The sequence below is a fragment of the Pagrus pagrus genome (genome assembly GCF_965226575.1).
Source record: "Pagrus pagrus genome assembly, chromosome: 10".
Lineage (NCBI taxonomy): Eukaryota > Metazoa > Chordata > Actinopteri > Spariformes > Sparidae > Pagrus > Pagrus pagrus.
Window position 1 is genome coordinate 30,893,324 of NC_140194.1, and position 27,846 is coordinate 30,921,169.

General features: G+C 41.5%; 1 protein-coding gene across 2 annotated transcripts; it reads right to left on the bottom strand.

Moving 5' to 3' along the window:
- Positions 1 to 594: 594 nt before the first annotated feature.
- dnaaf4 (dynein axonemal assembly factor 4) lies at positions 595 to 23,591 on the bottom strand. Of its 2 annotated transcripts, XM_084364601.1 has the most exons (9): positions 23,359 to 23,591; positions 14,520 to 14,667; positions 8,844 to 8,977; positions 8,490 to 8,694; positions 8,264 to 8,409; positions 6,071 to 6,180; positions 5,835 to 5,988; positions 1,404 to 1,509; positions 595 to 1,165 (listed from the first exon to the last, which is right to left on the bottom strand). In XM_084364601.1, exons 1-9 carry the CDS (start codon positions 23,479 to 23,481, stop codon positions 1,047 to 1,049), a joined length of 1,245 nt encoding a protein of 414 aa, XP_084220727.1. In that variant the 5' UTR covers positions 23,482 to 23,591; the 3' UTR covers positions 595 to 1,046. The 2 variants fall into 2 exon arrangements, with proteins under 2 accessions (XP_084220727.1, XP_084220728.1); XM_084364602.1 differs by lacking the exons at positions 5,835 to 5,988; positions 6,071 to 6,180.
- Between the last annotated feature and the right edge of the window lie 4,255 nt (positions 23,592 to 27,846).

Consider the following 27,846-nt stretch of genomic DNA (forward strand, 5'->3'; position numbering starts at 1 on the left):
GAAATCAGTGTCATAAAATACTGTAGAGGGAGCAGGGTGGACTGAGGATGGTCTGTGAGCAGTCAGTCTGATGTGAACTTAAAGCCTCTGATCTTGGAGGTTAGCTGACAACAAACATTTAGTTGTGTCTACATCTGTTAACATTTTTCTGTCTCTCAACACTGATGTACCGTTGGTGGATGAAGGATTCAGATCCTTAAATTTGGTATGATACATTTTACATATTCAAATATACCTTCTGGTAAATAATGGTTTCAAAACTACCTTTAAATTTGGCAACTGTGTCCAAAATAACAATGCCACAATTTGAATGTCAAATTTTGGAGTTAAGCATTCCTTTGTATGCTTACAAAGCATACCAGATGTCATAAATCTCCTCACTATACTATTTATTTACATGGTGGAAATGAAAGTTCTTGGAAACATTAACTAGTGTATGGACCCTAACAAGAATTTGGTGGAGACAGCTCAAAGTTTTTCATTTCTTGTCTTTCTTTTTAGTTTTAGCTGACCATACTCCAGTTACTAAAACAATAAGAAAACTATGTTGTCAAAATGACATTATATGATATAGTGAAAGATAAACACGCCAGCTCAGGGTTGCATAAGTCTTTATGTACTAAAATGCACTAGCACAAAAGGCCAGACATTTGAAAGAACTGAAGGTGTCTGCTTTTATTATATTCACACTCAGTGTAAACCTGCATACTAGTACTAAAAAGCTGACATGTAAAATTCATATTGAAAATAAATAATTCTATGAATTCACATAAACATCCATCATTTGCATTTCACTTTAGGTGTAACATTTAACCACACAAGGGCGCTCTGTGCACACTGATAGAGTATCTTCTATGAACTCAGCATCATAGAGTAGAACACACTGTGTTCTCCACACAAACATACCTGTCCCAGCTTCCAATAAGGCAGTTGGTGTGTGATTGTGTGGTCACAGATACACAGCAGCCTTGAGTTCTCTGTTATCATGTATTAATCTATTGGGTAAGGGATAACAGAAACAAGCATCACAGTGCATTTTCTGTGTGTTACTGTGTCTCAGGTTGAGCTGCAGTGCCTTGAATGATGTCTCTGATTCTTTGCGTGTCTGCCTGCAGTGCTTCATTGTGAGGGTCAATCTTTAGAGCAGCCTGGTAGTCCTGTAACCCTGCGAAAACATGTCACAGGTCGATCAGCTGACTGCACAGAATAGGTAGAAACATGTTCAAGCATTCTACAATGACTTATTGTTACTACACCATTATATCTTTAAACACAAAAGCAAAAAGTGTTGATGTTTAGACTTCAATCATTGTGAGTGAGTGTCATTAAAGTTCAAAGATAACATTTTAAAGTGTATAGGACCAGTGTACCAAATCAGAAAGACTAACTGATGCTGTTCAAACCTTCTGCATAGAGCTGGAGCTGGCAGAAAGCAGATCCACGGCGAACATGGGCTCTGACTCTGGCAGCTGCGTTGGCAGCAACTGGGGGAGTCAACAGATCAAGAGCCTGCAGAGAAACATGATGTTTATCTCAACTTTACAGAAAAGCTATATAAGAGAGTAGAAACTAAATCAAAGTGTTGAAAAGATTATAAACATGGCACTGTGAGTAAATGTCTGTGTAGTCGGAGTAACTTATGTTGTGTTCAACACTACGTTCACATTAAGCACACTGCAGGATCAACAGCAAAATCTAAAACAGAGACTCTAAAAACTCAACCAGCTTCAAGATACAAACGTTGCTTTAACATTTGAAGAGCACTCTCTGGGAACATCAATACACTGCTATGATACTGTAGGACTCATGAAGGACAAAGAAATCCATGCAACACGATCAAAGATATTCTCTGTTTGATTCCAAACCTTCTTCTTCCTTCTCAAAACCTGGCGCCTACAGTACCCACACTGCAACTGGACCAAGGAGAGCATTATGAGGAGCAGGATCCAGAGGTCTGGTAAGCTCATACACCCCAATTTATTTATTTTTTTATTTTTTTATACAGTGTTTGATGTGTAAAATCAGTGGAGATATTGACTGGTCAGTGATTAACCCATTTACATCCAGTTTACTGTCTAATAATAAAATTCACCATCTGCTAAACTTAGTACCAGTTTGACAGTCTTTACAGTGCTTGCTTGCCCAGTGACACGTGCACAATTCTTTTCACGATATTATCAAATCTTGCCTCTCATTCATGCTGAAAATGCAAGGAAATGGTTACACAAAAAGTTACGTATGAACACAAAGGAGGCTGGTGAAAAACACAACTAATCATGCAGTGATGTTTACCTAATGAAAAGCTCAGGTGGAACTCGTAATATCAACAATGATGTCTTATTAAGTGAGAAGGGGCCAGTGTGCCCTTCAGTGTCATGTAGGATAATCTAATGTGCAGACCCAAACCAACAATTCATTGATCCTATTGTCAACTTTTATTTATGTAACCAAAGCCAGATAGATCATCTTTCTTTGTGCATAGAGCTCCACGTTGTACTAGGAATGGACTGATTATCTGCCTGGCCAGGGGGCCCATAATCAGCATTTTTCCAATCATCAGTATTGCAGTTTTTGTGTCTGATTGCTGATAAAATAAATTAATTTGAAAATGTGAAACTTTGACTACAATGCAGCATTCTTTCTCTGTCTGTAGTCACTCAGTGCCCCACCGTCAACACTATCTGATTGGTTACATGTCAAAAGTAATAGCCTATCAACACCGAATAAACTTAATCTCCAAAGTAACTAGTAACTAAACTTATCAAATAAATGTAGTAGAGTGAAAGTATAAAGTGTAAGAAAATGGAAATACTTAAAGCTGCTGTAAGCGTTGCCGTCATATTAGCTAACTTCCTGATTTCTAGTTAGCAGTCCTGTGTGTGTTCATCAAGCAGATAGGACTGTCCCTTTATGGAGTTTCTGTCCCAACTGGATAAAAGTGGGCAGGGATACCAGAAAATGTATTTTCTCTTTTACTGCATGAGCAGAGAGAGGAGAGACACGGGTTACTGGACAAACACTCCAACAGTTGAAAGTGCTGTATCGTAGGCAACTAGGCTTGTTTCAGTTTCTTGAAGATGTTTCACCTCTCATCTCTTGTGGGTCGTTGACCCAACTGGCCTTCATGTGGGTTGCTCAGGCTAGGTGAGCCCAGGTGTGAATGGTTGTTAAGCTGTCTGGGGAGAGAACTCAGTACAGCATTGTAGGTGGGTGATAAGTAATGTCTTAGGCCACCTCCTCTGTTCAAAGACGGTCGTTCCAGTTTTACATAGATGGATTCTTTAACTCCTCTTTCGAACCATCTGTCTTCTTTAGCCAAGATGTTTACATTGTTGTCCTCAAAGGAATGATGTTTCTCCTTCAGCTGTAAGTGGACAGCAGAGTCTTGACCTGAGGAGTTGGCCCTCCTGTGTTGTTTCGTTATGGGGAAGTTGTTTTGTCTCCCCAATGTACAAATCTGTGCAGTCCTGGCTGCATTGAACAGCATAAACTACATTACTCTGTTTATGCCTGGGTGTTTTGTTCTTAGAATGGAGTTTCTGCCTCAGCATGTTGGTAGGTTGAACCAGTATCTGATGTTTATTAAAGATCCTCCTGTGTTTCTCAGATGTTCCTGCGACATAAGGAATGAAGATGTTTTGTTTTCTCGTCTCCTCCTCTCTGTCTGCTCTGGATCTTTTACAGGTTTTAACAAAGGTCCAGTTTGGGTTGCCACAGGTTTTAAGTGCTCCCCTGATGTGCTTCTGTTCCTTCTGTTCCCCTCTGACTTAGTGGGCACGGTCTCAGCACAATGGTGTAGGGTTCTGATGACCCCCAGCTTGTGCTGCAGTGGGCGATGAGAGTCGAACAGCAAGTATTGATCTGTGTATGTAGGTTTTGTGTACACCTCAATGTTGAGGCTTCTGTCTTCTCCAATGTGTACTGCACAGTCCAAGAAGTGCAGACAGGAAGTAGGAGGTCGTCAGAGAGAGGTCAAGCAAGGCACAAATATGGTCTGGGGTGAAGCTGGTTCTGCTGGACAGAGTGCTGTCCTGTAGCAGGCGTTTCTTCACCATCTTAACCGCTTCTTGAGTGGGAATGCATGTAAAGAGTGATGTAACATCATAAGAAACCATTGTTGCATCTAGGTCCAGTGTTATTTCTCTCACCTTGTTGGTGAAATCCTGTGAGGTTTTGATGTGGTGTTGAGTGTTACCGACCAAAGGAGCTAGAATACTGGCTAAGTGCTTGGATATGTTATAGGTAACTGAGTTAATACTGTTGGTGATGGGTCTGAGTGGTGCTCCTTCCTTGTGGATCTTGGAGAGTCCATAGATACATGGGATGTCTTCCCCGGGGTACAGTTTGTCATATGATGGCCTGTCAATGGCTTTATCCTTTTCCAGTTTTTGCAAATATTCTATAACCTTCTTTTTGTAGCTACTGGTAGGATCTCGCCTCAGAGTCTCATAGGTGTTAGTATCACTGAGCAGATCAGTGACTTTGATGTGGTAGTCTGCTGTGTTTAGCACTACAGTGCATCTCCCTTTGTCTGCTAGCAAGATGGTGATGTGCCGGTCTCTTTTGAGTGATGCCAGGGCCTTCCTTTCCTCAGTAGTGAAGCTGGAGGGGGGTGCTTTTGCATTAGCAAGAGCAGCTGATACCTTCAACTGTAGCTGTTCTGCCTCTGTGTCTGCCAGCTTGTTGTTTCTGATGGCTGACTCTGTTGCTGTGATGAGATCTACTACCGGTATCTGTTCTGGAGTTCCTGCAAAGTTCAGTCCTTTGGCAAAACATTCTTCTCCAGTTGGGTGAGCTCTCTGTTGGACAAGTTTTTCACCCACTTCTCTTGTTTGTCCGAATGTGCTGTGTTGCTGATGTCCTTATTTCTCCAGGTGAGAGCTTCTGTTTCTTTGACGTGCCTGTAAAGTTTGTTATTTTCGTGTCTGCCATTCCTTACCTCTAGTATGTTGTGATGCTTGTGCCTTCTTAACAAACTTGAAGACATTTTCCAGGACGTTGCTTGGTAGTAGTGATGTTAGTTCCTCAAATGTCTGGTCAGTCTTAGCAGTGAGTGCATTGATGCTGAAATAAATCTGTCACCTCTTTCATTGAGTAGCTGGTTTTGAGCCCTCTGAAGGATCCTTTTGGCCCTGTAGAACTGAAAAAAGCCTCTTGGATGAGAGTTGAAAAGTTTTCAAAAACTGAAACAAGTCCAGTTGCCTACGATACATCACTTAGACTAACCATGACCTGGATGACTGAAAACCTTCATCAACACTCCATAACAGTGATTACTGTTGGAATGCAGAGCTATTGAACGCACATTTTAATAAGGAAATAACACAGCAGCTTTAAGGATTTCAGTACCTAAAAATTGTACTTGAGTCCAGTACTTTAAAGTAAAGTGCACTTAGTTATTCAATCACTGGTTATTCTAAATTTTGATTTTAATTTTTACTGCAGATGTATATTGGTTTCAAATATCTGCTTTTGGGCTTCTTGATCACTACTAATCAGTCATCGGCTCAATCATCGGCTTCAGTCCTGAAAGTAATAAATCCCTGGTTACTGCCACTGAAGTTGTGTGTCAGAATTAACTTTAAAGACTTTATAGAGGCTGCAGTAGTAGAATTTTAATTTAGGAGCAACATTACAACAGTGTCGCACACAGCAGTGAGCAGACTAGATGACTCCATTCTATATTCTCTCTCCTTGTACAGAATTTCCAGATATTAATAATCAAGTTATGTGCTGCTGCTATTAGCAAGTTTCAAGACACCAGCAAATGCAGTTTTAATGTGTGTAACATGCAGTGGAGAGCAGATGATGTAAAACACAGACACAGTACGGACCTGAGAGGAATCCTCAATGGCCTTGTGAAGATTTCTTAACTTGAGATGACATGCAGCCCTGTTTGAATACAGAGCTGGGATCTTTCTGTTAAGCCTGATAGCCAGGTTGTAGGCATTCACTGCACCCAGGTAGTCCCCAGTCACAAAGCATTTACTGAAGGAGAGAGTCACTTTAGTGTTTATGGTTCAGAAAAAACAAGTGTTGTTAAACAGTTTTGAGAGGAGACTTGACTTACTCTCCTTTGTTCTTTAACCAGTCAGAATTCTTCTCATTCCCCTTCAGGTCCTTCAGCTCCTCAACATCTGCATTTACAGCACGTCTGGCTTCAGCTTGTTTTTTGAGCCACTAGTTGGTTGGAATATATAAAGTGCAATCTTAGTACTAATTCCACTCAGAAAGAATATGGTTAATAAAATATTATAATTAGACAAACGCTATGTTCTAATAATTTTCTATATTTAAGAAATGTCTTCATTTGAACCATAAAAGACTCATGGCTTATGCATCAACAAAAGCTGTGCTACAATTCATCATAGTTGATGTTGACAGATGACAGTGGCAAGTGATGAGTCTAGTGTGAATCAGCAGTGAAAGCATTACTTTAGCAGCCTGTGGCCTCCATTCTGTGTGAAGCAGCCCCGCTGGCAGCACAGCTCTTGGGAAGCTGAAATGATGGCGGCTGATCAAATGATCTTCACTAATCAGAAATGTATGGAGCAGAGATGCATTTACAGGTGGCTCCATGAGGAGTTTACAGGAAGGAAAGTGGACATATTTCATTAATTACAATATAATGTAATGTACAAAGTAGTACAGCAGAGTAATACTAAAGTATATTGATAATTAACTTCAAACTTTTAGTAACAATAAAAGAAATAAACCAGAAGAATAACTTTGCAAGAGAACAATATTTTTTTAATGTACTTATAATACAAATAAGGTAGACTATAAATAAACTAATCAATCATGAATAGTACATACACAGCAATATACTTAAAGTGTACAAAGTCAGGGTACGAGTATTCTTAAGCATGCTAAGATTTAATACACTTGGTATATTTGAGGGCATGCCATAATACCTATTCATAACTAGGGATAGCCTGATTATCGGCCTGGCCTAATATCGAGTCAGATATTCAGCATTTTTCCAATTATAAGTACCTGTGTCTGATTGGTGATAAAATAAATTAATTCAATAATGTGCTACTTTGGCTCTGATATAGCATCCTTTCTCTCTCTGTAATCACAGGATACATTACATTTCCCCCTAAATTGCATTTTCATTTCCCTCACTGCGAGGGATTTGTGGAGAAGCACGAGGAAACCGTGGGAGGAGAGAGGAGAAGAAGGAATGTATTTTGTGAGAAATGAGACATCCTGTCCTCTGAAGTGTCATGTGAAGCATTGTGATTGATGCTGTTCATAGCTGCATCAGCTGTCCGTCAGCTTTAACAGCTGTAGAGACTGAATTTGTGTCTGCACACAGCCCCTTGCCAAAAATGCCATTCTCTATATTCTTTAATAATAACACAGAAATAATAACTGTTGAGAGATTCAAATAATCAATAAAGTCAAACTGATGTGCCGTGTGCGATTATCTGAAACTGCTTATCCTTTTCAGGGTCACGGGGGGGCTGGAGCCGATCCCAGCTGACATTGGGCAACCGCGGGGTACACCCAGGATAAGTCGGCAGTTCATCACAGGGCTAACATATAGGGACAAGCAACCATCCACGCTCACATTCACACCTACGGACAATTTAGAGTAACCGTTTAAGTACCCAGAGAGAACCCACGCAGACAACATGCAAACTCCGCACAGAAAGGCCCTGCCCCAACCAGGTCTTGAACCCAGGACCTTATTGCTGCAGCGCTTACCACTGTGCAGCCGTGCTGCACAACTAACTATAGTTTAAATAAATGGAGTGGAAGTATAAACTGAAATGGAAATACTAACAATTGTACTTAAGTACAGTACTTGGGTAAATTGTACTTCGTTACATTCAATCACTGATTATTCTAGATTTTGATGATCTTTTTTTTCTTTTTTCTATGTTTACTGCAAGACTCCTTGATAACTAATAATCAGTATTTGCCCTTTTCTAAACATGCATTTGTGTACTTTGTGAAGCTTCAATGACACTACATGTGGTTACTGATTGTGTAAACACATTTTTGCCCTGTTAAAACAGAAAAACTGTATTCCTTTTCAAAAAATGTTATTAGTCACCATACGCAGAACAGTTGAAGGTACAGTATGATCGAGCATCAAAGTGAGAGGATTTTTGCTGTCCTAATTCTAGACTGGTGTCTTTCACCCTCTTTGGATGATTGCCTGATAGTTAACGTTGATCTATTTAGAGTCCACAAATGTGAATGAGACTGTGCTGCAAGTTTCCACAGAAATATGTTGATGCGTGTTTCTCACCTCTTCTTCCTCTGGCACTCTTGATTCTCTGAGCGCTGTTGAAAAAACTCGTGGGGTAAATGTGACTTGAATGTTTCCAGAAAGTCTTGGAGCAGGCAGGTCTGCTTGTTTTTTTGTGCTCTTTGCTTCACTGTTGGCTTGTTGATCTAAACACAGGAATATGTTCATTAACATACCAAAACCAACTAATATAGAAGCTACTTTGATCGCACAGTTAATTACTTACCCGGTATGACCGTTCCACCACCTGAACATCCATTGTCTTGCTTCTCTGTCATGACTTTCACTTTGTTTTGACCGTCTCTCTGACTCTGATGTTTGCGTTGGGCTTCCTCTTTCTGTCTCAGTTGCCATGCTGCTAGCTCTGCTGTGGTGATGTCTCGCTCAGTCTCCTTCATTTTCTGGATACTGTCTCTTTCCTCCTTTTCAAGCTGGGATCAAGTAAAAAAACAAAGACTATAAGACCTTAAGTCATATATAGCTAGAAGGCTTCTAGATTTTACTGCAGACTTTTGAAGGTAATTTTGGACACTTGGTGATGTGAATACTGAGTAGATTGTGGAGTCACTGAGTAAGTTACCTTCATCATTGTCTCCAGTGCATATTTTTTCTCTGCATGCTGTTTCTCTGCCTTGGATCGAGACTCTAAAGAAAGCCTTTCCTGGTATTTCAACAGAGCCTTTTCTCTGATCGTCCTCTGTTTTTCTTTATCATCTGAAACACATCAATTTATAATGGTAAATTAAATGTATGTAAAGGTATGACATACTTTTAATCAGGTGAAGCAGATATTTGAAATGATTAGCTCAGGGTTATCAGGGATCTCTATTTATCTTAGAGCCTAATGTAGGTCCTGTAGGCCATGTGCAACCAGACACCTTAATTCATACGGTCCATGAGTGATTTTTTAGTCTGCTGATGTTTGAAAATGTTGTCATTGTTGTGAATGCTACGCATCACTATCACTATATGTGTTTATTGCTTCCATGTTCTTTCTATACCAAAGACGTTTTTCCCAACACAGACACTAGACATGTTGGCAGTAGCAATAAGGCAATGTTGGGATCCACAGATGAAGTTGTTCATTGTGGATTTCAAAATGGACTCAGTCCCCCAGAATTCCCCTTCACCTAGGTGCAAAGACTGCCAAGAGACCCAGCTTTGAGCTACTATTGGTCAGGGTGACAGACCCCCCACTGACCAGGTAGTCAAAACTCCAGCTCCTTCCTTTTGTCTCTCTCTCTTCTCCCATTGTGCTGCCTGCCCTCTTCGCTTTTCAGAGCTCTTCTCCAGCTCTGCCCCCTTGGAGCTGGCTACCAGTTCTCTTCTACTGGATTCTTTTGGGGCCAACAGCTGCTGAGAGCTGCCAGCTACATTTCGAGCAGGCCCACAGAACTTCTCCCCACAGCAGTGATGCAAGGTCCTGCCAGTACACCAGCTCAGTTAGTACCAGCAGCTGTGACACAAAGCTTGCCAGCTAACTCCACAATCCGAGGAAAATGCAGCAACGAATTAGCACCAAGCTGCTACCCCTGCGAAGGAAAGGAGCAACCAGTTTCCTCCATCCACCGTCTTTCATCGGCCATTGCACAGCAAGGACAGCACCGTTCAACATTGGAATTACAATGTACTCCTCATCAGCTAAGGACCCATCAGCACCTTTTCTTCAAAGACTGGTAATGTGTAACTGGGCCTTGATAGCACACAGCATAGCATAGCATGGCTAAGCACAGGACTGCTTAACTGGCTGATGTAATGCACATGTGCTCCATCTAGGTGTTTTGTTCACTGTTTGGGTGTTATTGTAATCTCTGTGTAGTCAGGTTATTGATAGTTTGCTTTGCTATACGGCTAACTTGATGAGATTTAATTATTGAATTGGCTATCATGTCCCTTCTTCAAGGCTGGTGCTCCTGAACAGATCTAATGTATTTAGATCGTAATTGGATCTTAATATCTATCAAAATGAATAATTATCGCTGATAATCATTATCATTGATAGACAATATAACCCAAATAGGGCTGTAACGATTCATCGAGTTACTCGAGTTACTCGATTACAAAAATTGGTCGAGGCAAAAACTCTGCCTCGAAGCGTCGTTAAATTCCTGTGACGCGCAGAGATCTTGAATGTTCCACACGGGCCGTTGTTACTACTGCGTAAAGTGCCGTACACGGACACAGAGAGCCATCGTCGGAGAGCCTCTCCGGGCGCATGAAAGATTTTTTAAGTGTCCGTCACTCCGTCGAGGGGAAACGGAGACGGCAAGGGCTGTGATTGGTCCTCTAAACTCACGTCCTCACGCCGGTTCTCCAGCAGCCCGGGGGAGATTGCATTGCGTATCCGCCACCACGACGGAGAACTGCGAAGGCTCGAGATGACATGCCAGAGCAGAATCAGTTTGTGCGCGTTTAAAAAACGTAGATATGATATCTGCTTTACAGACAGTTGAGACCGACGTGACATGTTCTCTCTCTCTGTCTGTCTGTAAGTGTGTGTGCACGTGTGTTTGTTTACTGTACGTCGGTCCGGAGCTCCTCCCTTCGTAAAACAGAGCGGCGGAGAATTGTAGATGCGCGACGATGAAGAAATTATTAATTAAACGAACACGGTCCGGACCGGTTCTATAGGAAAAGTGACCTTAAATGACTTCTGTTGTGATTTGGTGCTATGTATAACATAAAATTATATATAACACAGCATGCGTGCACACACATAGGTTGCTAGGTTACCATAGCAAATAGGCCTATCCCAGAGATTATATATTATTTGTTAGTAGGTGGTTAGAAGGTGCAATCCCTTTTTGTAATGTTGTATAAGACAACACTAAGGCAAAATGGCCGTTACTATTTAAGTTTGTATTGATTCATAGTGTTACATGTTATACATGTTTTACAGTAAGCTGAAACTGTATTGTATTGTGAACTGTATTTAATTGTTTGCACTTGCACTAAATGGGTAAATTGCAATAAAGTTTTGGAGCCAAATGTTTGAGTTGTAAGAAATACCTCTGTTTTTTTAAGAAATAAAAGCCAAATGGTTGATCATTTTACAGCCACATCATTTTCGTCATGCATTATTTGTTTTGGTTGTTTAAAAATGCAAAAAAAAAATTATATATATATATATATACGATTAATCGATTAATCGATCGATAAAGTGCTAGATTAATCGATTCCAAAAAGAATCGATAGCTACAGCCCTAAACCCAAATTCCCTATTGCATTAAAGCACAACAGCAAAAAGTCAGATGCCATCAATAAAAGGGTGAGTGAAGATGTCTGGAGGAGAGGCTGTGAAATTACAGTGATGACAGTGAGGGCAATTCTGCAACCTTCCCAGCTCTGCAGGAAACATCTCTTTGCAACTTGACTTGACAAAATATAAATGAGTATGACTCAACTTGACTTGCTTTAGACTTGGAACAAATTAATTGAGTCATGTGTGCGACGACAGTCAAGAATCATTTCCGCAGACCATCACACCATAAACAAAACCTGCTCCAACTTATTTCCTCAGGTAGACACTACAAAGCACCGGTCACCACAACAAACAGACACAACAACAGTTACTTTCCACAGGTCATCACCGTGTTGTTGATATCAGTGTCAATAACCCAGTAACACTAAAACACCCACTTACCTACAAATTATAAATGATACAGTTACAGTTTGAAATACACACTGTACACTGTATCATCCACATACATTCAGCTAAATCCTACATGCTTTATGCATTGAATATAGACATGTTGGCCAGGGCTCGAAATTAACTTTTTTCCTCAGTGTCCCACAACTGTCCCGAATTCTACTTTGTATTGTCCCGGATATAACCAACAGTGTCCCAAATTTAAATTATTGTCGTCGCCCCCCCAATTATGCAGAATACATATAATTTGATCCTTTTTTGTCACTTAACCATCACACTTAACCATCACACCACCATTTATATGGTCCACCATGTAAGTTTAAAATACTTATTTTATTAAACATATGAATATCAGTCTGATCTGTTGCCTCTCCTAGACTAGAAGGGAAAGGAGTTGTTTTAAGACATGTTTTCTATTGTTTCTCAATATCCAGACTAATTTATCATTATGTCAACATTAAAGAATTCTGATAGTTTTATTTTTCAATTCAATATGTTATGGCTGTATGGTCTCTGTGTTCCATAATACAGTTTAATAAATGTATCTTTTTTCAGTTGTAATTACAAGTTATTATTACAAGTCAGTAGTACTATAGGAATATCATTTTATCTTCTGTTATCATTTATGAACGTCGATCATCTTGCTCTCACTCATTCACCCACCCCACCAGATCTCCCCCTTCACATTTACTCTGCTTACTCCTGCCCTCCTACACAACACTCCTCTCTGTCTTGATGTGTCACTCTCTCACATACACCTCAAGACCCAAAAACACAACACATTGTTCAGGTGCTCCCTGTAACCTATGAGTTACTAGCCCTTTTCACACAGAGACGCCGCATTATCGGTTTCTCCGCCGCTGGCTGTTCACACAGAGCCGAGCAGCTCCGGCGCAAAAGACGAACCAGAGTATAATTCACACAGAAAGCCGGCGATGATGACGGTACACGTCATCATCATGACGTGTATGATGACGTGTGTGTTTTTTTCAAGGTGTTTCCCGGTGTCCTCCTATATCTAAACATGTACCGCTGACTGTTTATAATGACATGGATGCTGTTATAATGTGTTGTGATTGAGATCCTGACCCACCAAACATCCTGGAAAGTGACAAAGTTACATTTTTCGTACAAAGTTACATAATCGCCATCAGTAAACAGGACGCTGTCTGACTATTTCACTCGCGGGGAGCGATGCTGTTTTCTGGGGGGAAAGTTCACTGAAGTCTCAGTCAGGACGGCTGACCGCCGCGGAGATGTTTTTTCTTGTCTCACACAGAGTCGTTGAACATGGGTCGACATGTTCTCTGACCACTTTGCCACCACTTCTCAACTGCCTGCTCTGCATTATAGTCCTCAACCTCAGGGAAACGCAAAGATATACGGAGGAGGGAACTGAGCATTTTGTTTGAGTGAGCGTTAGCTATCGCTGAGCACTAGCTAACACTGACAGTTAAGACAACTAACTTACCACAGGGGAGGACGATGAATCATGACCAGGACTTGGGATGTCCTCGTTTCGGGAGTCGGCAGTATTGGGGCTTGCATCAGGGGGCTGTTTATTAAACCACCTGTCGTTAATGATGGTCCATCGCTCTGGCTCTATGAATGCTGCATTGGCGCGAGTCAAGCAGCAGCCAGCAGCAGAGTGGATGACGCAGAATGCATTTGCACGAACAGGCTAACTGCCTATCGTGAGGTGCCGCGAGAACGTAAGCCTTCTATAGTTTCGCCGCTCACACTTTTTTATTAAATTATTCAAACGACAAAGTAACGTCTAGATACTCATATTTAATGACTTTGTAAACAACACCCATTTCGAAGTTTAGTTGACATTTTTTTTCCACTGTCCCGTCATTGTCCCGGACCAAATATATTTGTGTCCCAGTAGGAATTTTTATGGTCCCCGGGACATCGGGACATCGTTAATTTCGAGCCCTGATGTTGGCATGCATATAGTGTACATAACCACACACTTTATGCGCAGTCTAATACTCATTCAGTGTGTGCTCATAAAACACCCACTAACCTACAAATTATAAATGATACAGTTACAGTTTGAAATACACACTGTACACTGTATCATCCACATACATTCAGCTAAATCCTACATGCTTTATGCATTGAATATAGACATGTTGGCATGCATATAGTGTACATAACCACACACTTTATGTGCAGTCTAATACTCATTCAGTGTGTGCTCATTTGCACTACAGATTTATGTCTATGTCTATTCTGTAAATTGTTCTGTGTGAAAGTATATTAAAAACAAAATAAAAACTGGAGTCCTATGTGTTCACATATTTAGACAATGAAGGGGATTTCGGAAATGTAGAATTAAGAGCAAGTCCTGAACATAAAATGTTTCTGAAAGCTGAAATATTAAAGTCTTCTCCAGCTACAGCACAGTTCTGTGCGACAGGTTTGTCTTAATACATAACTCGGCCAGTTTGTTCATTCAGTGACAGCTAATGAAAATCTTATTTTTGACACACTGGCTATGGTTGCTGGCAATTCCTCATACTACCTCTTGTATCGTATGCCTTTGAATTGTGCAGCTGAACAGTTTAGTGAAAGGACTACATACAGGGTAGACGCTCTTACTTTTAATTATCGTCAGATGCTCCCACACTTTGTTGGTCTTCTTTGGTAAACTGATTACTGCAACTCCGTTTCCAACCTTTGCTGTGCTTCTGACTTCATCAACAGGTTCAAACAGGAAGGCTTCAAATAGGTACGGTGAGAAATGCACCTGTACAGGAGAGAATGTGGAAAACATTTTTGGGTACTGTATGAAGACAAACACCAGAACCTGTTTAAAGAATGTTTGGCTTAAATTAGTTTAGACATCATAATGGCACTTTAGACTACACAATACAGCTACACTGTAGCCTATACAACACAGCTGCACTGTAGGCTACATAATAGCCTGTAGGCTACACAATACAGCTACACTGTAGCCTACACAATAGACTGTAGGCTACACAATACAGCTACACTGTACATTACACAATACAGCTACACTGTAGCCTGCACAATACACTGCAGGCTACACAGCACAGCTACACCGTAGGCAACACAACACAGCTACACTGTAGGTTACACAATGCGCTGTAGGTGACACAATACAGTGACACTGTAGTCTACACAATACAGCATAACCTACACAATACAGCTACACTGTAGCCTACACAGCTACACAATAATGCCACACTGAAGCCTACGCAATACACTGTAGGTTACACAATACACTGTAGTTTACACGATACAGCTACACTGTAGCCTACACAATTATGCTACACTGTAGCCTACACAATAATGCCACACTGTAGCCTACACAATAATGCCACACTGGCATTACTGTAGGTTTTAAAAAACAAATTACTGATGGAGATGATAGCCACTGACATCCTGCCTTTTGCAGTTGTTGAGGGTGCAGGGTTTAAAAGGGTTAGGGCCAAGGCAGAGCCCAGATACCCATTAAAAACAGAGAAATTTTTCCCTACAAAGAAGATGGACGAGATTTAGGAGTCCTCAGCAAAATAAAGAAACTGCTGTCAGTTGAAAATGCAGGAAACAGCATTTCTTTTACCACTGACTGTTGGTCAGGTTCAAACGAAGCACTGATGAGCTTGACTGCTCATTTCATTGATAAGAATTGGAAAAGGGTCCAACTTGTCTTAAATGTTAAATCCTTGTCACAGGCCCACACAGGACAGTACATTGGAGAGACATTTCTGTCCATGCTTGAGGAATGGGAAATTGATGAGAAGCGGGTCATGCTTGTGCTCAGGGACAGTGGGGCAAATATGGTGAAAGGCATGCGCCTTGTTGAGATGCCAGACCTGAGCTGCAGTGCTCACATACCGCACCTGGTTAATTAATGATGGCCTCAGTTCCCAGATAGTGGTGGTGGACATTCTGGCAAAGCTCAAGAAAATTGCTGCACACTTCAACCACTCTGTTACGGCACAGCAACGGCTGTCTAAAATTCAGGAGGAGCTAGGTGTCCCACAGCATTCTATCATACAGGCAGTACAGACGAGGTGGAACTCGACACTACACATGTTGGTGAGGATGATCGAACAAAAAAGAGCCATCACTGCATATGCTAGCGACCATGGACATTTCTCATGTCTGTCAGCAGAGGAATGGTCCATTGCATCGAACCTGGCAGAGACCCTTGGACCACTGGAGGAGGTGACACTGGAATTCAGTAGAGCAGACTCATCCACATCCTGCATTTTACCATGCACAGCAGTCTTACGCCGTTTACTGGAGTCGGAGGGGCCAACCACCAGGGGTATTCAAACCATGAGAAAAACCATGCTGGATAGCTTGCAAAAAAGGTTTGCAAAAGTTAAGGACTCTAAAAAGGTGGTGCTTGCCTGTGTCCTTGACCCACGATACAAAGAGCGTCCTTTGGTACCAGAAATTCTGCCAAAAGTTAAAACCTGGCTGAAAGAGGCTATGGAGACCAGTCCACCAGATTCTGCCAGTGAAACTCCATCTGAGGAGAGCGATCCCAAAAGGCCGAGAACAGAGAAAGAAGTACCCAGTCTCTTAGACTCGCTTTACGACACTGTGCTCCTTCCTTCCACCAGTGAGGCAGTGGAACCAGAGGGGATCATCGAAGAGCTAGAACGGTACTTCAGAGAGCCGGTCATTGACAGAAAGAGTGGAAATCCATATGATTGGTGGAAACACAACACCAACCGTTTCACCAGACTGTCAGCTTTGGCAAGGCAGTACCTCTCCTGTCCACCCACCTCTGTGGCGAGCGAAAGAGTGTTCAGCACCATAGGGAATATTTATGAGGATAGGCGAAGCTCTTTGAAGGGGGGGATTCAGAGAAACTTTGCTTCTTGTACTACAACCTGCCTCTGCTGGACTGGAGCTATTGAGGACTGACTGATTCAGTACACTACCTCATATACTGTATATAGTTTATATTTTGCTGTTGTTGTTGTTATTTATCAGGACTTATAGAACTTAACAGAATTTTTTTTCCCCAGTCTTGAGTTTTATTTATGAACCTTACCAAGTCTATTAAGGTTTTTTGTTGTTGTTGTGTTTTTGTTCAAAGGACTTTGAGTTTCATATCTTAAGTTTGTATTTTTATACATTTTATTTATCAGAACTTTAATATATGTTGATGTTCCTCTGTTCTGTTGTGTGAATAAAACAAACAAGTTTATTTTTAAACTGCATTATCGTATTATTTCAGTGAGGACTCATAAATAACTACAAATAACTAATGTTACGGAAATCTGTTTATGTTTTGTTACGCGTTTCTGGATTTTTTTTTTTATCGGCCGATATATCAGAATATCGTATTTTTAAATCAGCAAATATTTGTATCGGTATCGGCCTTAAAAATCCTTTATCGGTCGGGCTCTACTACACACTACAGCTAAATTGTAGGCTAGACAATACACTGTAGCCTACAAAATACAGCGACACAATACAGCTACAATGTAGCCTACACAATACAGTTACACTTTAGTCTACACAATACACTGTAGGTTACACAATACAGCTACACTGTACACATTAGCCTACACAATACAACTACACTGAAGGCTACACAACACAGCTACACTGTGGGCTTCACAGCTACGATGTAGCCTACACAATACACTGGAGGTTACATGATACAGCTGCACTGTAGGTTATACAATAATGCCACACTGTAGCCTACACAATACACAGTAGGTTACACAATAATGCTTAATTGTAGGCTATACAATACACTTTAGGTTACACGATGAAGCTACACTGTCACCTACACAATGCAGCTACAGCTACACTGTAGCCTACTTAATACAACATAGCCTACACAATACACTGTAGGTTACACGATACAGCTACACTGTAGGTTAAATATAATGCAGCGACACTGAAGCCTACACAATACAGCTACACGTAGCCTACACAATACACTGTCGCCTACACAATACAGCTACACTGTAGACTACCTCATACAGCGTAGCCTACACAATACACTCCAGGTTACACAATACACTGTAGCCTACACAATAATGCTAAATTGTAGGCTATACAATACACTGTAGCCAGCACAAGACACTGTGGCCTAAGCAATACACTGTAGCCTACACAATAAAGCTACATTGTCACCTACACAATACACTATAGGCTACACAAAACAGCTACACCGTAGGCTACACAACACAGCTACACTGAAGCCTACACAATACACTGTAGGTTACACGATACAGCTACACTGTAGCCTACACAATACAGCTAGACTGTAGCCTACATAATACACTGAAGCCTACGCAATACACTGTAGGTTACACAATACACTGTAGGTTACACGATACAGCCTACACAATTATGCTACAGTGTAGCCTACACAATAATGCCACACTGTAGCCTACACAATAATGCCACACTGAAGCCTACACAATACACTGTAGGTTACACAATACTGAGACACTGAAGCCTACACAATACAGCTACACAGTAGGCTACACAGTTAAGATGTAGCCTACACAATACACTTTAGCCTACACAATACAACTACACTGAAGCCTACAAAACACAGCTACACTGTGGGCTTCACAGCTACGATGTAGCCTACACAATACACTGTAGGTTATATGAAACAGCTGCACTGTAGGTTATACAATAATGCCACACTGTAGCCTACACAATACACTGTAGGTTACACAATACACTGTAGCCTACACACTACAGCTAAATTGTAGGCTAGACAATACACTGTAGCCTACACGATAAAGCTACACTGTCGTCTACACAATACAGCTACACTGTAGCCTACCTAATACAGCGTAGCCTACACAATACACTCTAGGTTACACAACACACTGTAGCCTACACAATAATGCTAAATTGTAGGCTATACAATACACTGTAGGTTACACGATGATGCTACACTGTCGCCTACACAATACAGCTACAGCTACACTGTAGCCTACCTAATACAGCATAGCCTACACAATACACTATAGGTTACACGATACAGCTACACTGTAGGTTAAATATAATGCAGCGACACTGAAGCCTACACAATACAGCTACACGTAGCCTATACAATACACTGTAGCCTACTAGGGCTGTCAACGAATATTCTATTATCGAATATATATTCAAATATAAAAAAAAAACAGAGATTCCATCGTGAAAATTAATATTCGACTGTGGAAAAAAACACATCAGCGGCTGCACTGCATGACGGGTCAGGGACAGGTCACAGGAGTCGCACTTGCACAGCGTCACTCGTTGATGAAAGTGAGAGACAAAAACCGTGGCAGATGCAGATGGCAGAGAAAAACACTAATGGCAAGAAATTCAGAGCCCAACTCGGCAGCAGAGAGAGTGGTTTGGACTCCAAGCAACCTCAAAAGCCCCATTTGGCAATACTTCGGATTTTGGTCAGTAGACGGCAAAAATGCGGAGACTCAAGATAAAGTTTTATGCAAGCTGTGTAAGCTACAGTTAGCTTAGCAACATGAGGGCACATCTCTAAAATGTGCACCGAAATTAGCATGCCATGATGTCTAGAACTCCAACTAAACAGCCACGTCTCGACTCATATTTTTCACCGCCCGCCACAAGCTTTTTGTCAAGAATTGGAACCGAGGTACCGTATCCCGAGCCGTGAAACAATCACCAATAGGATTGAAGAAATTTATAACAGCACCTCAGACAATATAAAGGAGTTACTCAAAGACCAAGATGTGGCTCTTACCACGGATGGGTGGACTTCCCTAGCAACAACAACCTATGTTACAGCAACGGCCCACTGGATTTCAGGTGACTGGGAAATGCACGACTATGTGCTTAAGACAAAAGAGCTTACGGAAAGCCACACTGCAGAGCATGTAGGCGAATGCATTCAAGAGATCGTGGATGTTTATGGCATAATAAGGGGATCTGTGATTGCCGTAACAATGGACAATGCCACTAATTATGTCAATGCAGTGGAGAGACATCTTGAAACAGTGAACATACCATGTGTGGCACACACAATTAACTTGGCTGGAGTGAGTTAAATTATTTTGATGTGACGAAAGCATTTCCACCTGATATTATGCATGATTTGTTCGAAGGAGTCAGCCCACTTGTACTGAAACTAGTTGTGTGCCAAGCACACAAAGAGAAACACATAACCATACAAGAAATAAACGAAGAACTACAGCATTTAGCAATTGGTCAAAATGACAAAAAAAACAGACCAGTACAACTGACAGGGCGACTAATGCATGGCTCAGGAATTTCAGGGTCTGCTGCTCAGAAATGGTTTCATTTTAGACTGTTGCCATTCTTAATAGGACACCGTGTTCCCCCCACTTGCAGTTATTGGAATGTGTACCTACTCTGTCGTGACATAGTTGATATAGTTACTGCCCCTAAAATCAAAAGGGAGAGTTTGCCTTTTTTAAACTTGATGGTTTGTGAATTTCTGACAAAACTGAAGGATGTTTTTGGAAATGACATCACATAATTTTTTACAAGCTAAATGATCTGTATTGATTGATTTGTATTCTATGAATTTGTATTGAAATATTTTATTGAAAATTATATTGTATCGATTGTTATCGATGTTTTACTGATGTTTCATTCAATTTATTTATTTATCTGAAACATTTTTTTGACTATTTCATGTTGTATGGAGTACAGATTTGACGTCTTAAGGTACAAATGGTTTGTCACTGGGGTTGTACCCTCTAGAGAACAAATTTGTACCATTTACAAGGGTACATTTTAGTTCCTAGAGTGTTTGTCTATTTTTGTACCCCAGGGTGCATAAATGTCCCCATGAGGTACTAACAGGAAGGGTACAAAAATGTTTCCATGTTAATGGGTACAATAGGTGTACCTTTGAGGGTACTGCCCCAGTGACAAGCTGTTGGACCCTTAAAGGTACACATTTTACACATTATTTCTGAGAGTGTATGAAATTTGCAATAGGTTGGACAAATGCAAAACTTCCTCTCTTGTTTTGTTAAATAGGTAGAATGATGGCCCTAATTTACTTTGTGTGAATGTTAATAAACTGGACAAATGCAAACCTACCTGACCTAATATCAACGCATATTATATTTACTTATTTACTACAGGTACAAGAGGTTCTTAAACCCTTCAAAGTGGCAACAGAAGCGCTGTCAACTGACAAATGTCCAACTGCGTCGGCTGTACCGCCTTTAAAACATGTTCTTCTCTCGCAACTGAACAAGCAAACGCCAGACGAACCAGAACCACCTGCATTGTCAGAGATGAAGACAAAAATTATCACCGATCTGGAGAAGCGGTATAGTGAGGAAAAGGGCGCATTTATGCTGCTGAACAAAGCTAGTTACCTGGATCCACGCTTTCATCGCCTCATTCATTTAAAAGAGGAACAAAGACAGGAGGTGCAGGCAACTATACTGGAGGAGATGAAACAGGTAAATGTGGCAGGAGGCACAGGCAGTGACACCGGTGCCGGACAACCCCGTGATCAGCAAACCGCTGGGAAAACTGCTCTAACGGCTATGGGGGATCTCTTCGGAGACACGTATTTCAGGGACAGGCCAGAGTCAGGCCAGAACATCAGTCTGCTGCTTCTCAAAGAGATGTCGATGTATGAACAAGAGTCTCCAATACAAAACCCTCTCATGTGGTGGAAAACTTTGGGCTCTGGGAGATACTCTCACGTCGCCCAGATGGCAAAGATATATCTTTCCGCCCCCGGATCCTCAGTGCGCTCTGAACGCGTCTTTTCCTCTGCTGGGAATATAGTGAATAAAAAGAGATCGGCACTGGCCTCTTCACATGTGGACTTTCTTGTGTTTTTGGCAAATAACCTGTAGGCCTTGAGACCTAAGACCCGACATTGACAGTGGACTAAAAGAGCCTGACAATCAGTGACACTGGGATAAAATGCAGTTTTTCCTTTCTTTTCTTTTTTTATACAAGCACCAAGAATGTAAGTAGCCTATTTTTTCGTTTTTAATAGCACTTTATTGTAAATGATCCCTCAGGGTTAAAGTTCTTTGTTGTCACATTTCTCGGAATTGTCTATCTTATTTTATTTAAAGTGTAGGCAACTGTACTCTGACTGGATAGATATTACATGAATAAGGTAGAGACATTTGCTTCATGCACTACAGGTCCCCACTGGTTTAATTATTTACTGTTTCATGTCAAAGAAAAGTTGTTGTTCCATGTTTATCACAGCACAGCTCGCTCAGAGCCTTCAATGTTCGTTCTATATACTGTAAAACTTCAATTAATGTTATTATAATATTTGCTTCAATCACTGAATGAATCCTGCCTATAGTAGGGACAAGAGTTGGGACCTTTAATTGCTTGCGCAAGTCTTGCTCAGCACTCACTCAGTATGCGCATAGGGAGAGGTACAGCTACACTGTAGCCTACCTAATACAGCGTATTGTGTAGGCTACGCTGTATTAGGTAGGCTACAGTGTAGCTGTACCTGTATTGTATTGCCTACAATTTAGCTGTATTGTGTGGGCTACAGTGTATTGTCTAACCTACAGTGTATTGTGTATGCTACACTGTATCAGGTAGTACACAATACACTGTAGGTTACACGATACAGCTACACTGTAGGTTAAATACAATGCAGCGACACTGAAGCCTACACAATACATCTACACTGTAGCCTACACAATACACTGTAGCCAGCACAAGACACTGTAGCCTAAGCAATACACTGTAGCCTACACGATAAAGCTAAATTGTAGGCTAGACAATACACTGTAGCCTACACGATAAAGCTACACTGTCGCCTACACAATACAGCTACACTGTAGGTTATACAAAAATGCCACACTGTAGTCTACACAATACACTGTAGGTTACAGCGACACTGAAGCCTACACAATACAGCTAAACTGTAGCCTACACAATACACTGTAGGCTACACAACACACACTGTAGGCTACACAATACAGCTACACTGTTGCCCTAAACAATGCAGCTACACTGTAGCCCTCCACAATGCAGCTACACTGTAGGTTACACAATACACTGTAGCCTACACAATAGGCTACACAACATAGTTACACTGTAGGCTACACAACACAGTTACACTGCTGCCCTACACAATACAGTTACACTGTCGCCTTACACAATACAGCTCCACTGTAGCCTACACAATTCACTGTAGCCCTACACAATACAACACAATACAGCTTCACTGTAGCTTACACAATTCACTGTAGCCTACACAATACAGCTACATGGTACAGTTGAAGTTGTGTGTGATATAGCTAAACGTGTTGATAGAGCAAGAACTCTACCCTAGCGCTCTGTTGTTGTATTACATGCTATTTGTGTTGTTCGTGCATTTCTACATGTTGACTATGTTAGTCGACATAAAGGCACATACCGCTGACTGAGTGACACACGGTAATTGTTTGTTAGCTGTTGTGTTAGCGTGTTACTTTACCTTGAGGTACTCGTCTGTAGACAGGATGTCTACTTTCTCAGCTTTGGCTCCTTTTAAAGGCACACTAATGTAAACCATCGAGTCTGTCTGTGTCCACGAGTAGTCTGTCACTAGCAAAGGCATTTTGGACACGCTGACCTGCACTTTACTGATGGATGTATCGATGACGTCGGTTAAAAACGAATGTCTGCATCAAAAGGAGAAGCGCTGAGAACAGCAAGGTGCCGCGTAGCGTCCGGTTGCTATGGTGACCAGACATCGATCATGCTGCCTTCACGTTTTTCGGAAAAATCACAATTGAGAATCATTGTAATCCTTTTCAAGAAATAATACACAAAATGTAAAGTAGACATACTGCATATGACACCGGGAAAAATGTAAGACACATAGGCTTGCTCACACATGTTACACCTCTTAAAGTTGTGAAACGGGTGCTGCATTTATGCTGTTTAAAACCCCATTCATTTGTAAAGCTTTCATTCTTTCTAAACAAGAATAGGATAAGATATACAAGGTTACAAGCTATATTTATTGTCATTTTTTTTAAACCCCAAGGGTTCAAAAAACAAAACTATGTTTGAGTAATTTGTGCTTCACTGGTGGTATGGCAACATATACTTCTGTATCTGTTAACAGATGGCAGCAGGGTGAACAGACTGGCTGGGGTGGTGATGTCTTTGAGTATTATTTGGGCTCTGTGCAGACATCTCACTAGTGTTCTGTAGATGGTACCAGTGATGTTCAGTTGTTCCTGAACCTATTGTTTTTAGAAGTAGAAGTAGGTTTCATTGTGCTGCATAAATCAAACATGGGATTATTACAGCAAAAACAGACAAACTTTAACAATTGTATTCATAGCAAATGAGATTCTATATGAAATATTTAAATATTCCAATAAAACTCAGCATTAGACCAAAGAAAAGGTCACATCAGAATATATATAATAATACACATCAGATGACATACAATAAGCACAAAGCTTTGATCACCTGAGTAAAATACCTCAAATGTTGAATACAATTTCAAAATTAACAGTCTTCAATGTACTTTCACAGATCATTACAGTGTGACTGTCATAGTGTGGGTTTGTTGATTTCCTGTTTTATTTTCTTAGTTACATCCTCTTGTGTCTTGTTGTTACTTTCTCCTTTCTTCTCACCTGTGTTTGTTGTGTTGTGTGTGTTCTGTTCCTCTCCTGTGTTCCTCACCAGTCTGATTGTCCCCCACACCTGTGTCACATCAAGCTCATTAGCAGTGCTTTATTTCCAGCATCTCTCCGGCAGTTTCTGTGGAAAACTGTTCCTCTTCCTGGATCAGTCCACACCTCTCTAGTTCAGAGTTCCGGCAGATGCCTTTCCTGTTCTGTTGTCGGGGTCCTGACTGACGTCTCGCCTCCTCCTGGGTCGGCCAATGCACCGCCTGGTCCTGAACCCACTTCCTGGAACGGTCATCACCTCTCCAGTCCGTGGTTCAGTCGACGCCTCTCCAGTCTCTGATTCCCTGTCTGCACCCCAGCTGGCCTCCTGAGGGCTCACACCCTTTGCTCCAGCTTCCTTGTTGCCCCATGGACCTGCTTGGCCCATTGGCCCTTCTCATTTCCCCCAGACATGCTTTGCTCTCCAGACCTGCTTCGCCCTTCAGCCCTGCCTCCTGGTTTCCCTGATTCCCAGCCCCCGTGCCTTTTGCCCATGAGCCCCAATGGAGCCTTTTTTGTGTGATTGGGGGGGGGGGGCTTGTCCTTATTACTTTTTAAAAAGCATAATTATTCAAAAATGTTATTCAAAAATAACTTGCACAAAGCAATGTTAACTAACAAGATTAAATGTATGAATTATGATGTGCTATTATGTGATTTTCTTTCCCACCATAATTATCTTAACTTATTACATTGCCTAAATTCAGTGTGAAAATGTCTAACTACAGCCAGAGGGTGGAGAGTGTCTGGTTTGGGGATCCTATTCTGTGTTCACAGAGAAAGTGAAGCACATCTTCGCCTTGCCTTCCTCACACAGATGTCACCACAGGATCATTTGTGTTTATTTGCTTTATTCACATGTGTGTTTATTCCCCTCAAACAGGCAGAATACTGAACGGCATGCACTGAGGGTGTGTGTGTCTGTTTGAAATCCGTTGAGCCTCTCACTGAACTCAGCACTTATCACTCCAGCTCTCTCTGATCTATTCCCCTCTCCTCTCTGTATCATTACATTAATACAGTAAAGTACATTTCCCTCCAGCTCTAGTTAGCAGTCAACATTAAGGTATGGTCACACATGGACCAAATCAGTGACCACCACCCGCTGAGGCCAAGTTCTCATCAATGTTCAGCAAAGTTGAATTCTCAATTTAGTGCATGTCTGACTGTACCAATACAGGACATAGACACCTGACACAGGAGATCACCTCTATCCCCCTCATCTAACCCCCGCTGCAGTCAGGTTGATAAAGAGGGAAGATAAATCCACTTTGATCCAAAACATTTAAAAATGTAATCTCTGTGCTCTCCTGCCCAGAAATGGCTCTGGATCAGAGCCAAATCTGCAGTGCCACGGTTGGCTGCGCCGAGTCAAACCAAGTCAAACTGATTTACCTTAAATCATCAGTTTTACTGCACAGAGTTGAGCCGAGCCATACCCTCAATGGACCTGCTCGGGAGAGCCAAGCTGGGCCCACCCTACCTCCAAGCAGGCTGCTGTTATGTCTCGCCACTGCGGCCAACCTGTAACAAGCACCCACCTCCCCCTCAAACAAGTGTGTGTTGCAAATCGATACTCAGCTCATGTCTGTGCAGGAAACCTGAGAGAAAGATGTTTCTAAAAGTCAGTGTGTTCAGCTCTCAGGACTTTTGTAGCTTCTAACTGAATCCCTTTAGTTTCTCACGTCATGTTTGTTCTTTCAAACCTCTGCTGTGTTTTACTGTTTCATCGTGTTCACGTTCAGCTGTGACTGCTGGTGAAAACACAATGTTTCCTGTAATGTTGTTTCATAATAAAAGCTTAAAATGACTAAACAAAGGGGGGGCTTTTATTGTGAAGTAGTTAGAATACATTAAACGTAATTGTAGCTGAATTAGTGGAGCCACTTTGTGAGAGGTGATCTTTTGATAGTACTGCAGGGATCGAGGCAAGGTGTCATTGGTTTAAGACACACCTTCAAGCAGGTAGCCCTGTTGTGGTGGAAATGCAAATCCCTGCCTGCCGGGCTGCTGCGCCTCCTCAAAGTAGAATGGTATAGCCAGGCTGGCAGATGTAATGGAAATTACAGCACAGGTGTTTATTCCTTTCAGAAGCTCTGGCTCTGCACTGACTCTCTCATCCAGAGGTGGCCAGGTCTGAGCAGCTGAGCACCGCCTCTGCCTCCACGCTCCACCCAGCCCCACACAACACTCTGCAAAGTAGTGATGGGAATTCCGGTTCTTATGGCTCGGCTCACTAAAAAGAGCCGGCTCTTTCAACTCCCAAGTGGCTCCTCAGATTTTTTGTTGCTTCAATTAATTTATTATCAAAAATAATGTAACATGATGTATACAATGAATTACTAATGTACAAAACATACATTATATCAAATGTCTATTATTTACATGGCCTATTATACTAAACATGATACAGAGCGCTACAAAAAATCCATTTTAAAGTACACAGCCTTTTGCACAAACTATCTCATAGAGCTCTGGGTTGTAGGTCTAGGTGGTTGGTGGTGTACTGGATGACGTTGGAGACACTGTCTACTGCAACTGTTGCTGCTGATTTCTCTCTCTCTCTCTCTATTGATCCCACTTCCTGCAGGCAAGTCTGTGATTTTTATCTGAATTGTTACGTTCTGACTTCACGTTTCACGTCACGAATGCGCCGGAAACAGTTGTAACAGAAGAGAAAACAACAATAGACCAATTGTGAAAGACGTGTCTGTAAAATAGTTGATAAATTATTTTTAGCGTCACAACCCCCGCGAAATGACTTGTTTCACTGTCATAGTTTGAGCCCTTTGGTTGGAATGACTAGAAGAGCTGCATGATTAAATTATTTCATCCCCCTTCAAGTTAGCTGGGTGCTAAACCGGGAGTTAGCCGGCTCGGTCAGCGATCCAGGTATTTTCATAGCCTGGAAGTTCAAGCTTCAGAACACCACTGAGCAGCTTTCATAGGAATGAACGGGGCTCTGCCTCCAACACTGTGTCCAGTAATAAGACGTTCTTAATAGACCACATCACAAATTCCTTCCTTATTTACGCGCCCCTACCCGATGTTAAAAATGTATAATCACTTTGTGCGGTGGAATTTAGCGTGTTACCCAGGTCTCACGTTTAGATCAAAGCCGAGCTGAGGTGATAAAAACCCAGGTCTACTGCAGAGTCAATCGACTCAGGTGTAAATGCAGAGTTTACACATTCCCATTGCACACAGAAGCCCGATCTTAGTGGGTTTAAGTGGGATTTTTGACCAGTGGAAAAGGGGTATAACCAAACCAAGACTGACTCCACTAGGCCAAG

Excerpts from the sequence above, each read along its gene's own strand:
- dnaaf4 (XM_084364601.1), bottom strand. The coding sequence starts at position 23,481 with ATGCCTTTGCTAGTGACAGACTACTCGTGGACACAGACAGACTCGATG. Across the intron at positions 5,989-6,070 it reads TGGTTAAAGAACAAAGGAGA|TAAATGCTTTGTGACTGGGG; the intron begins GTAAGTCAAGTC and ends TCTCTCCTTCAG. Across the intron at positions 1,166-1,403 it reads GCTCCAGCTCTATGCAGAAG|GGTTACAGGACTACCAGGCT; the intron begins GTTTGAACAGCA and ends ATGTTTTCGCAG.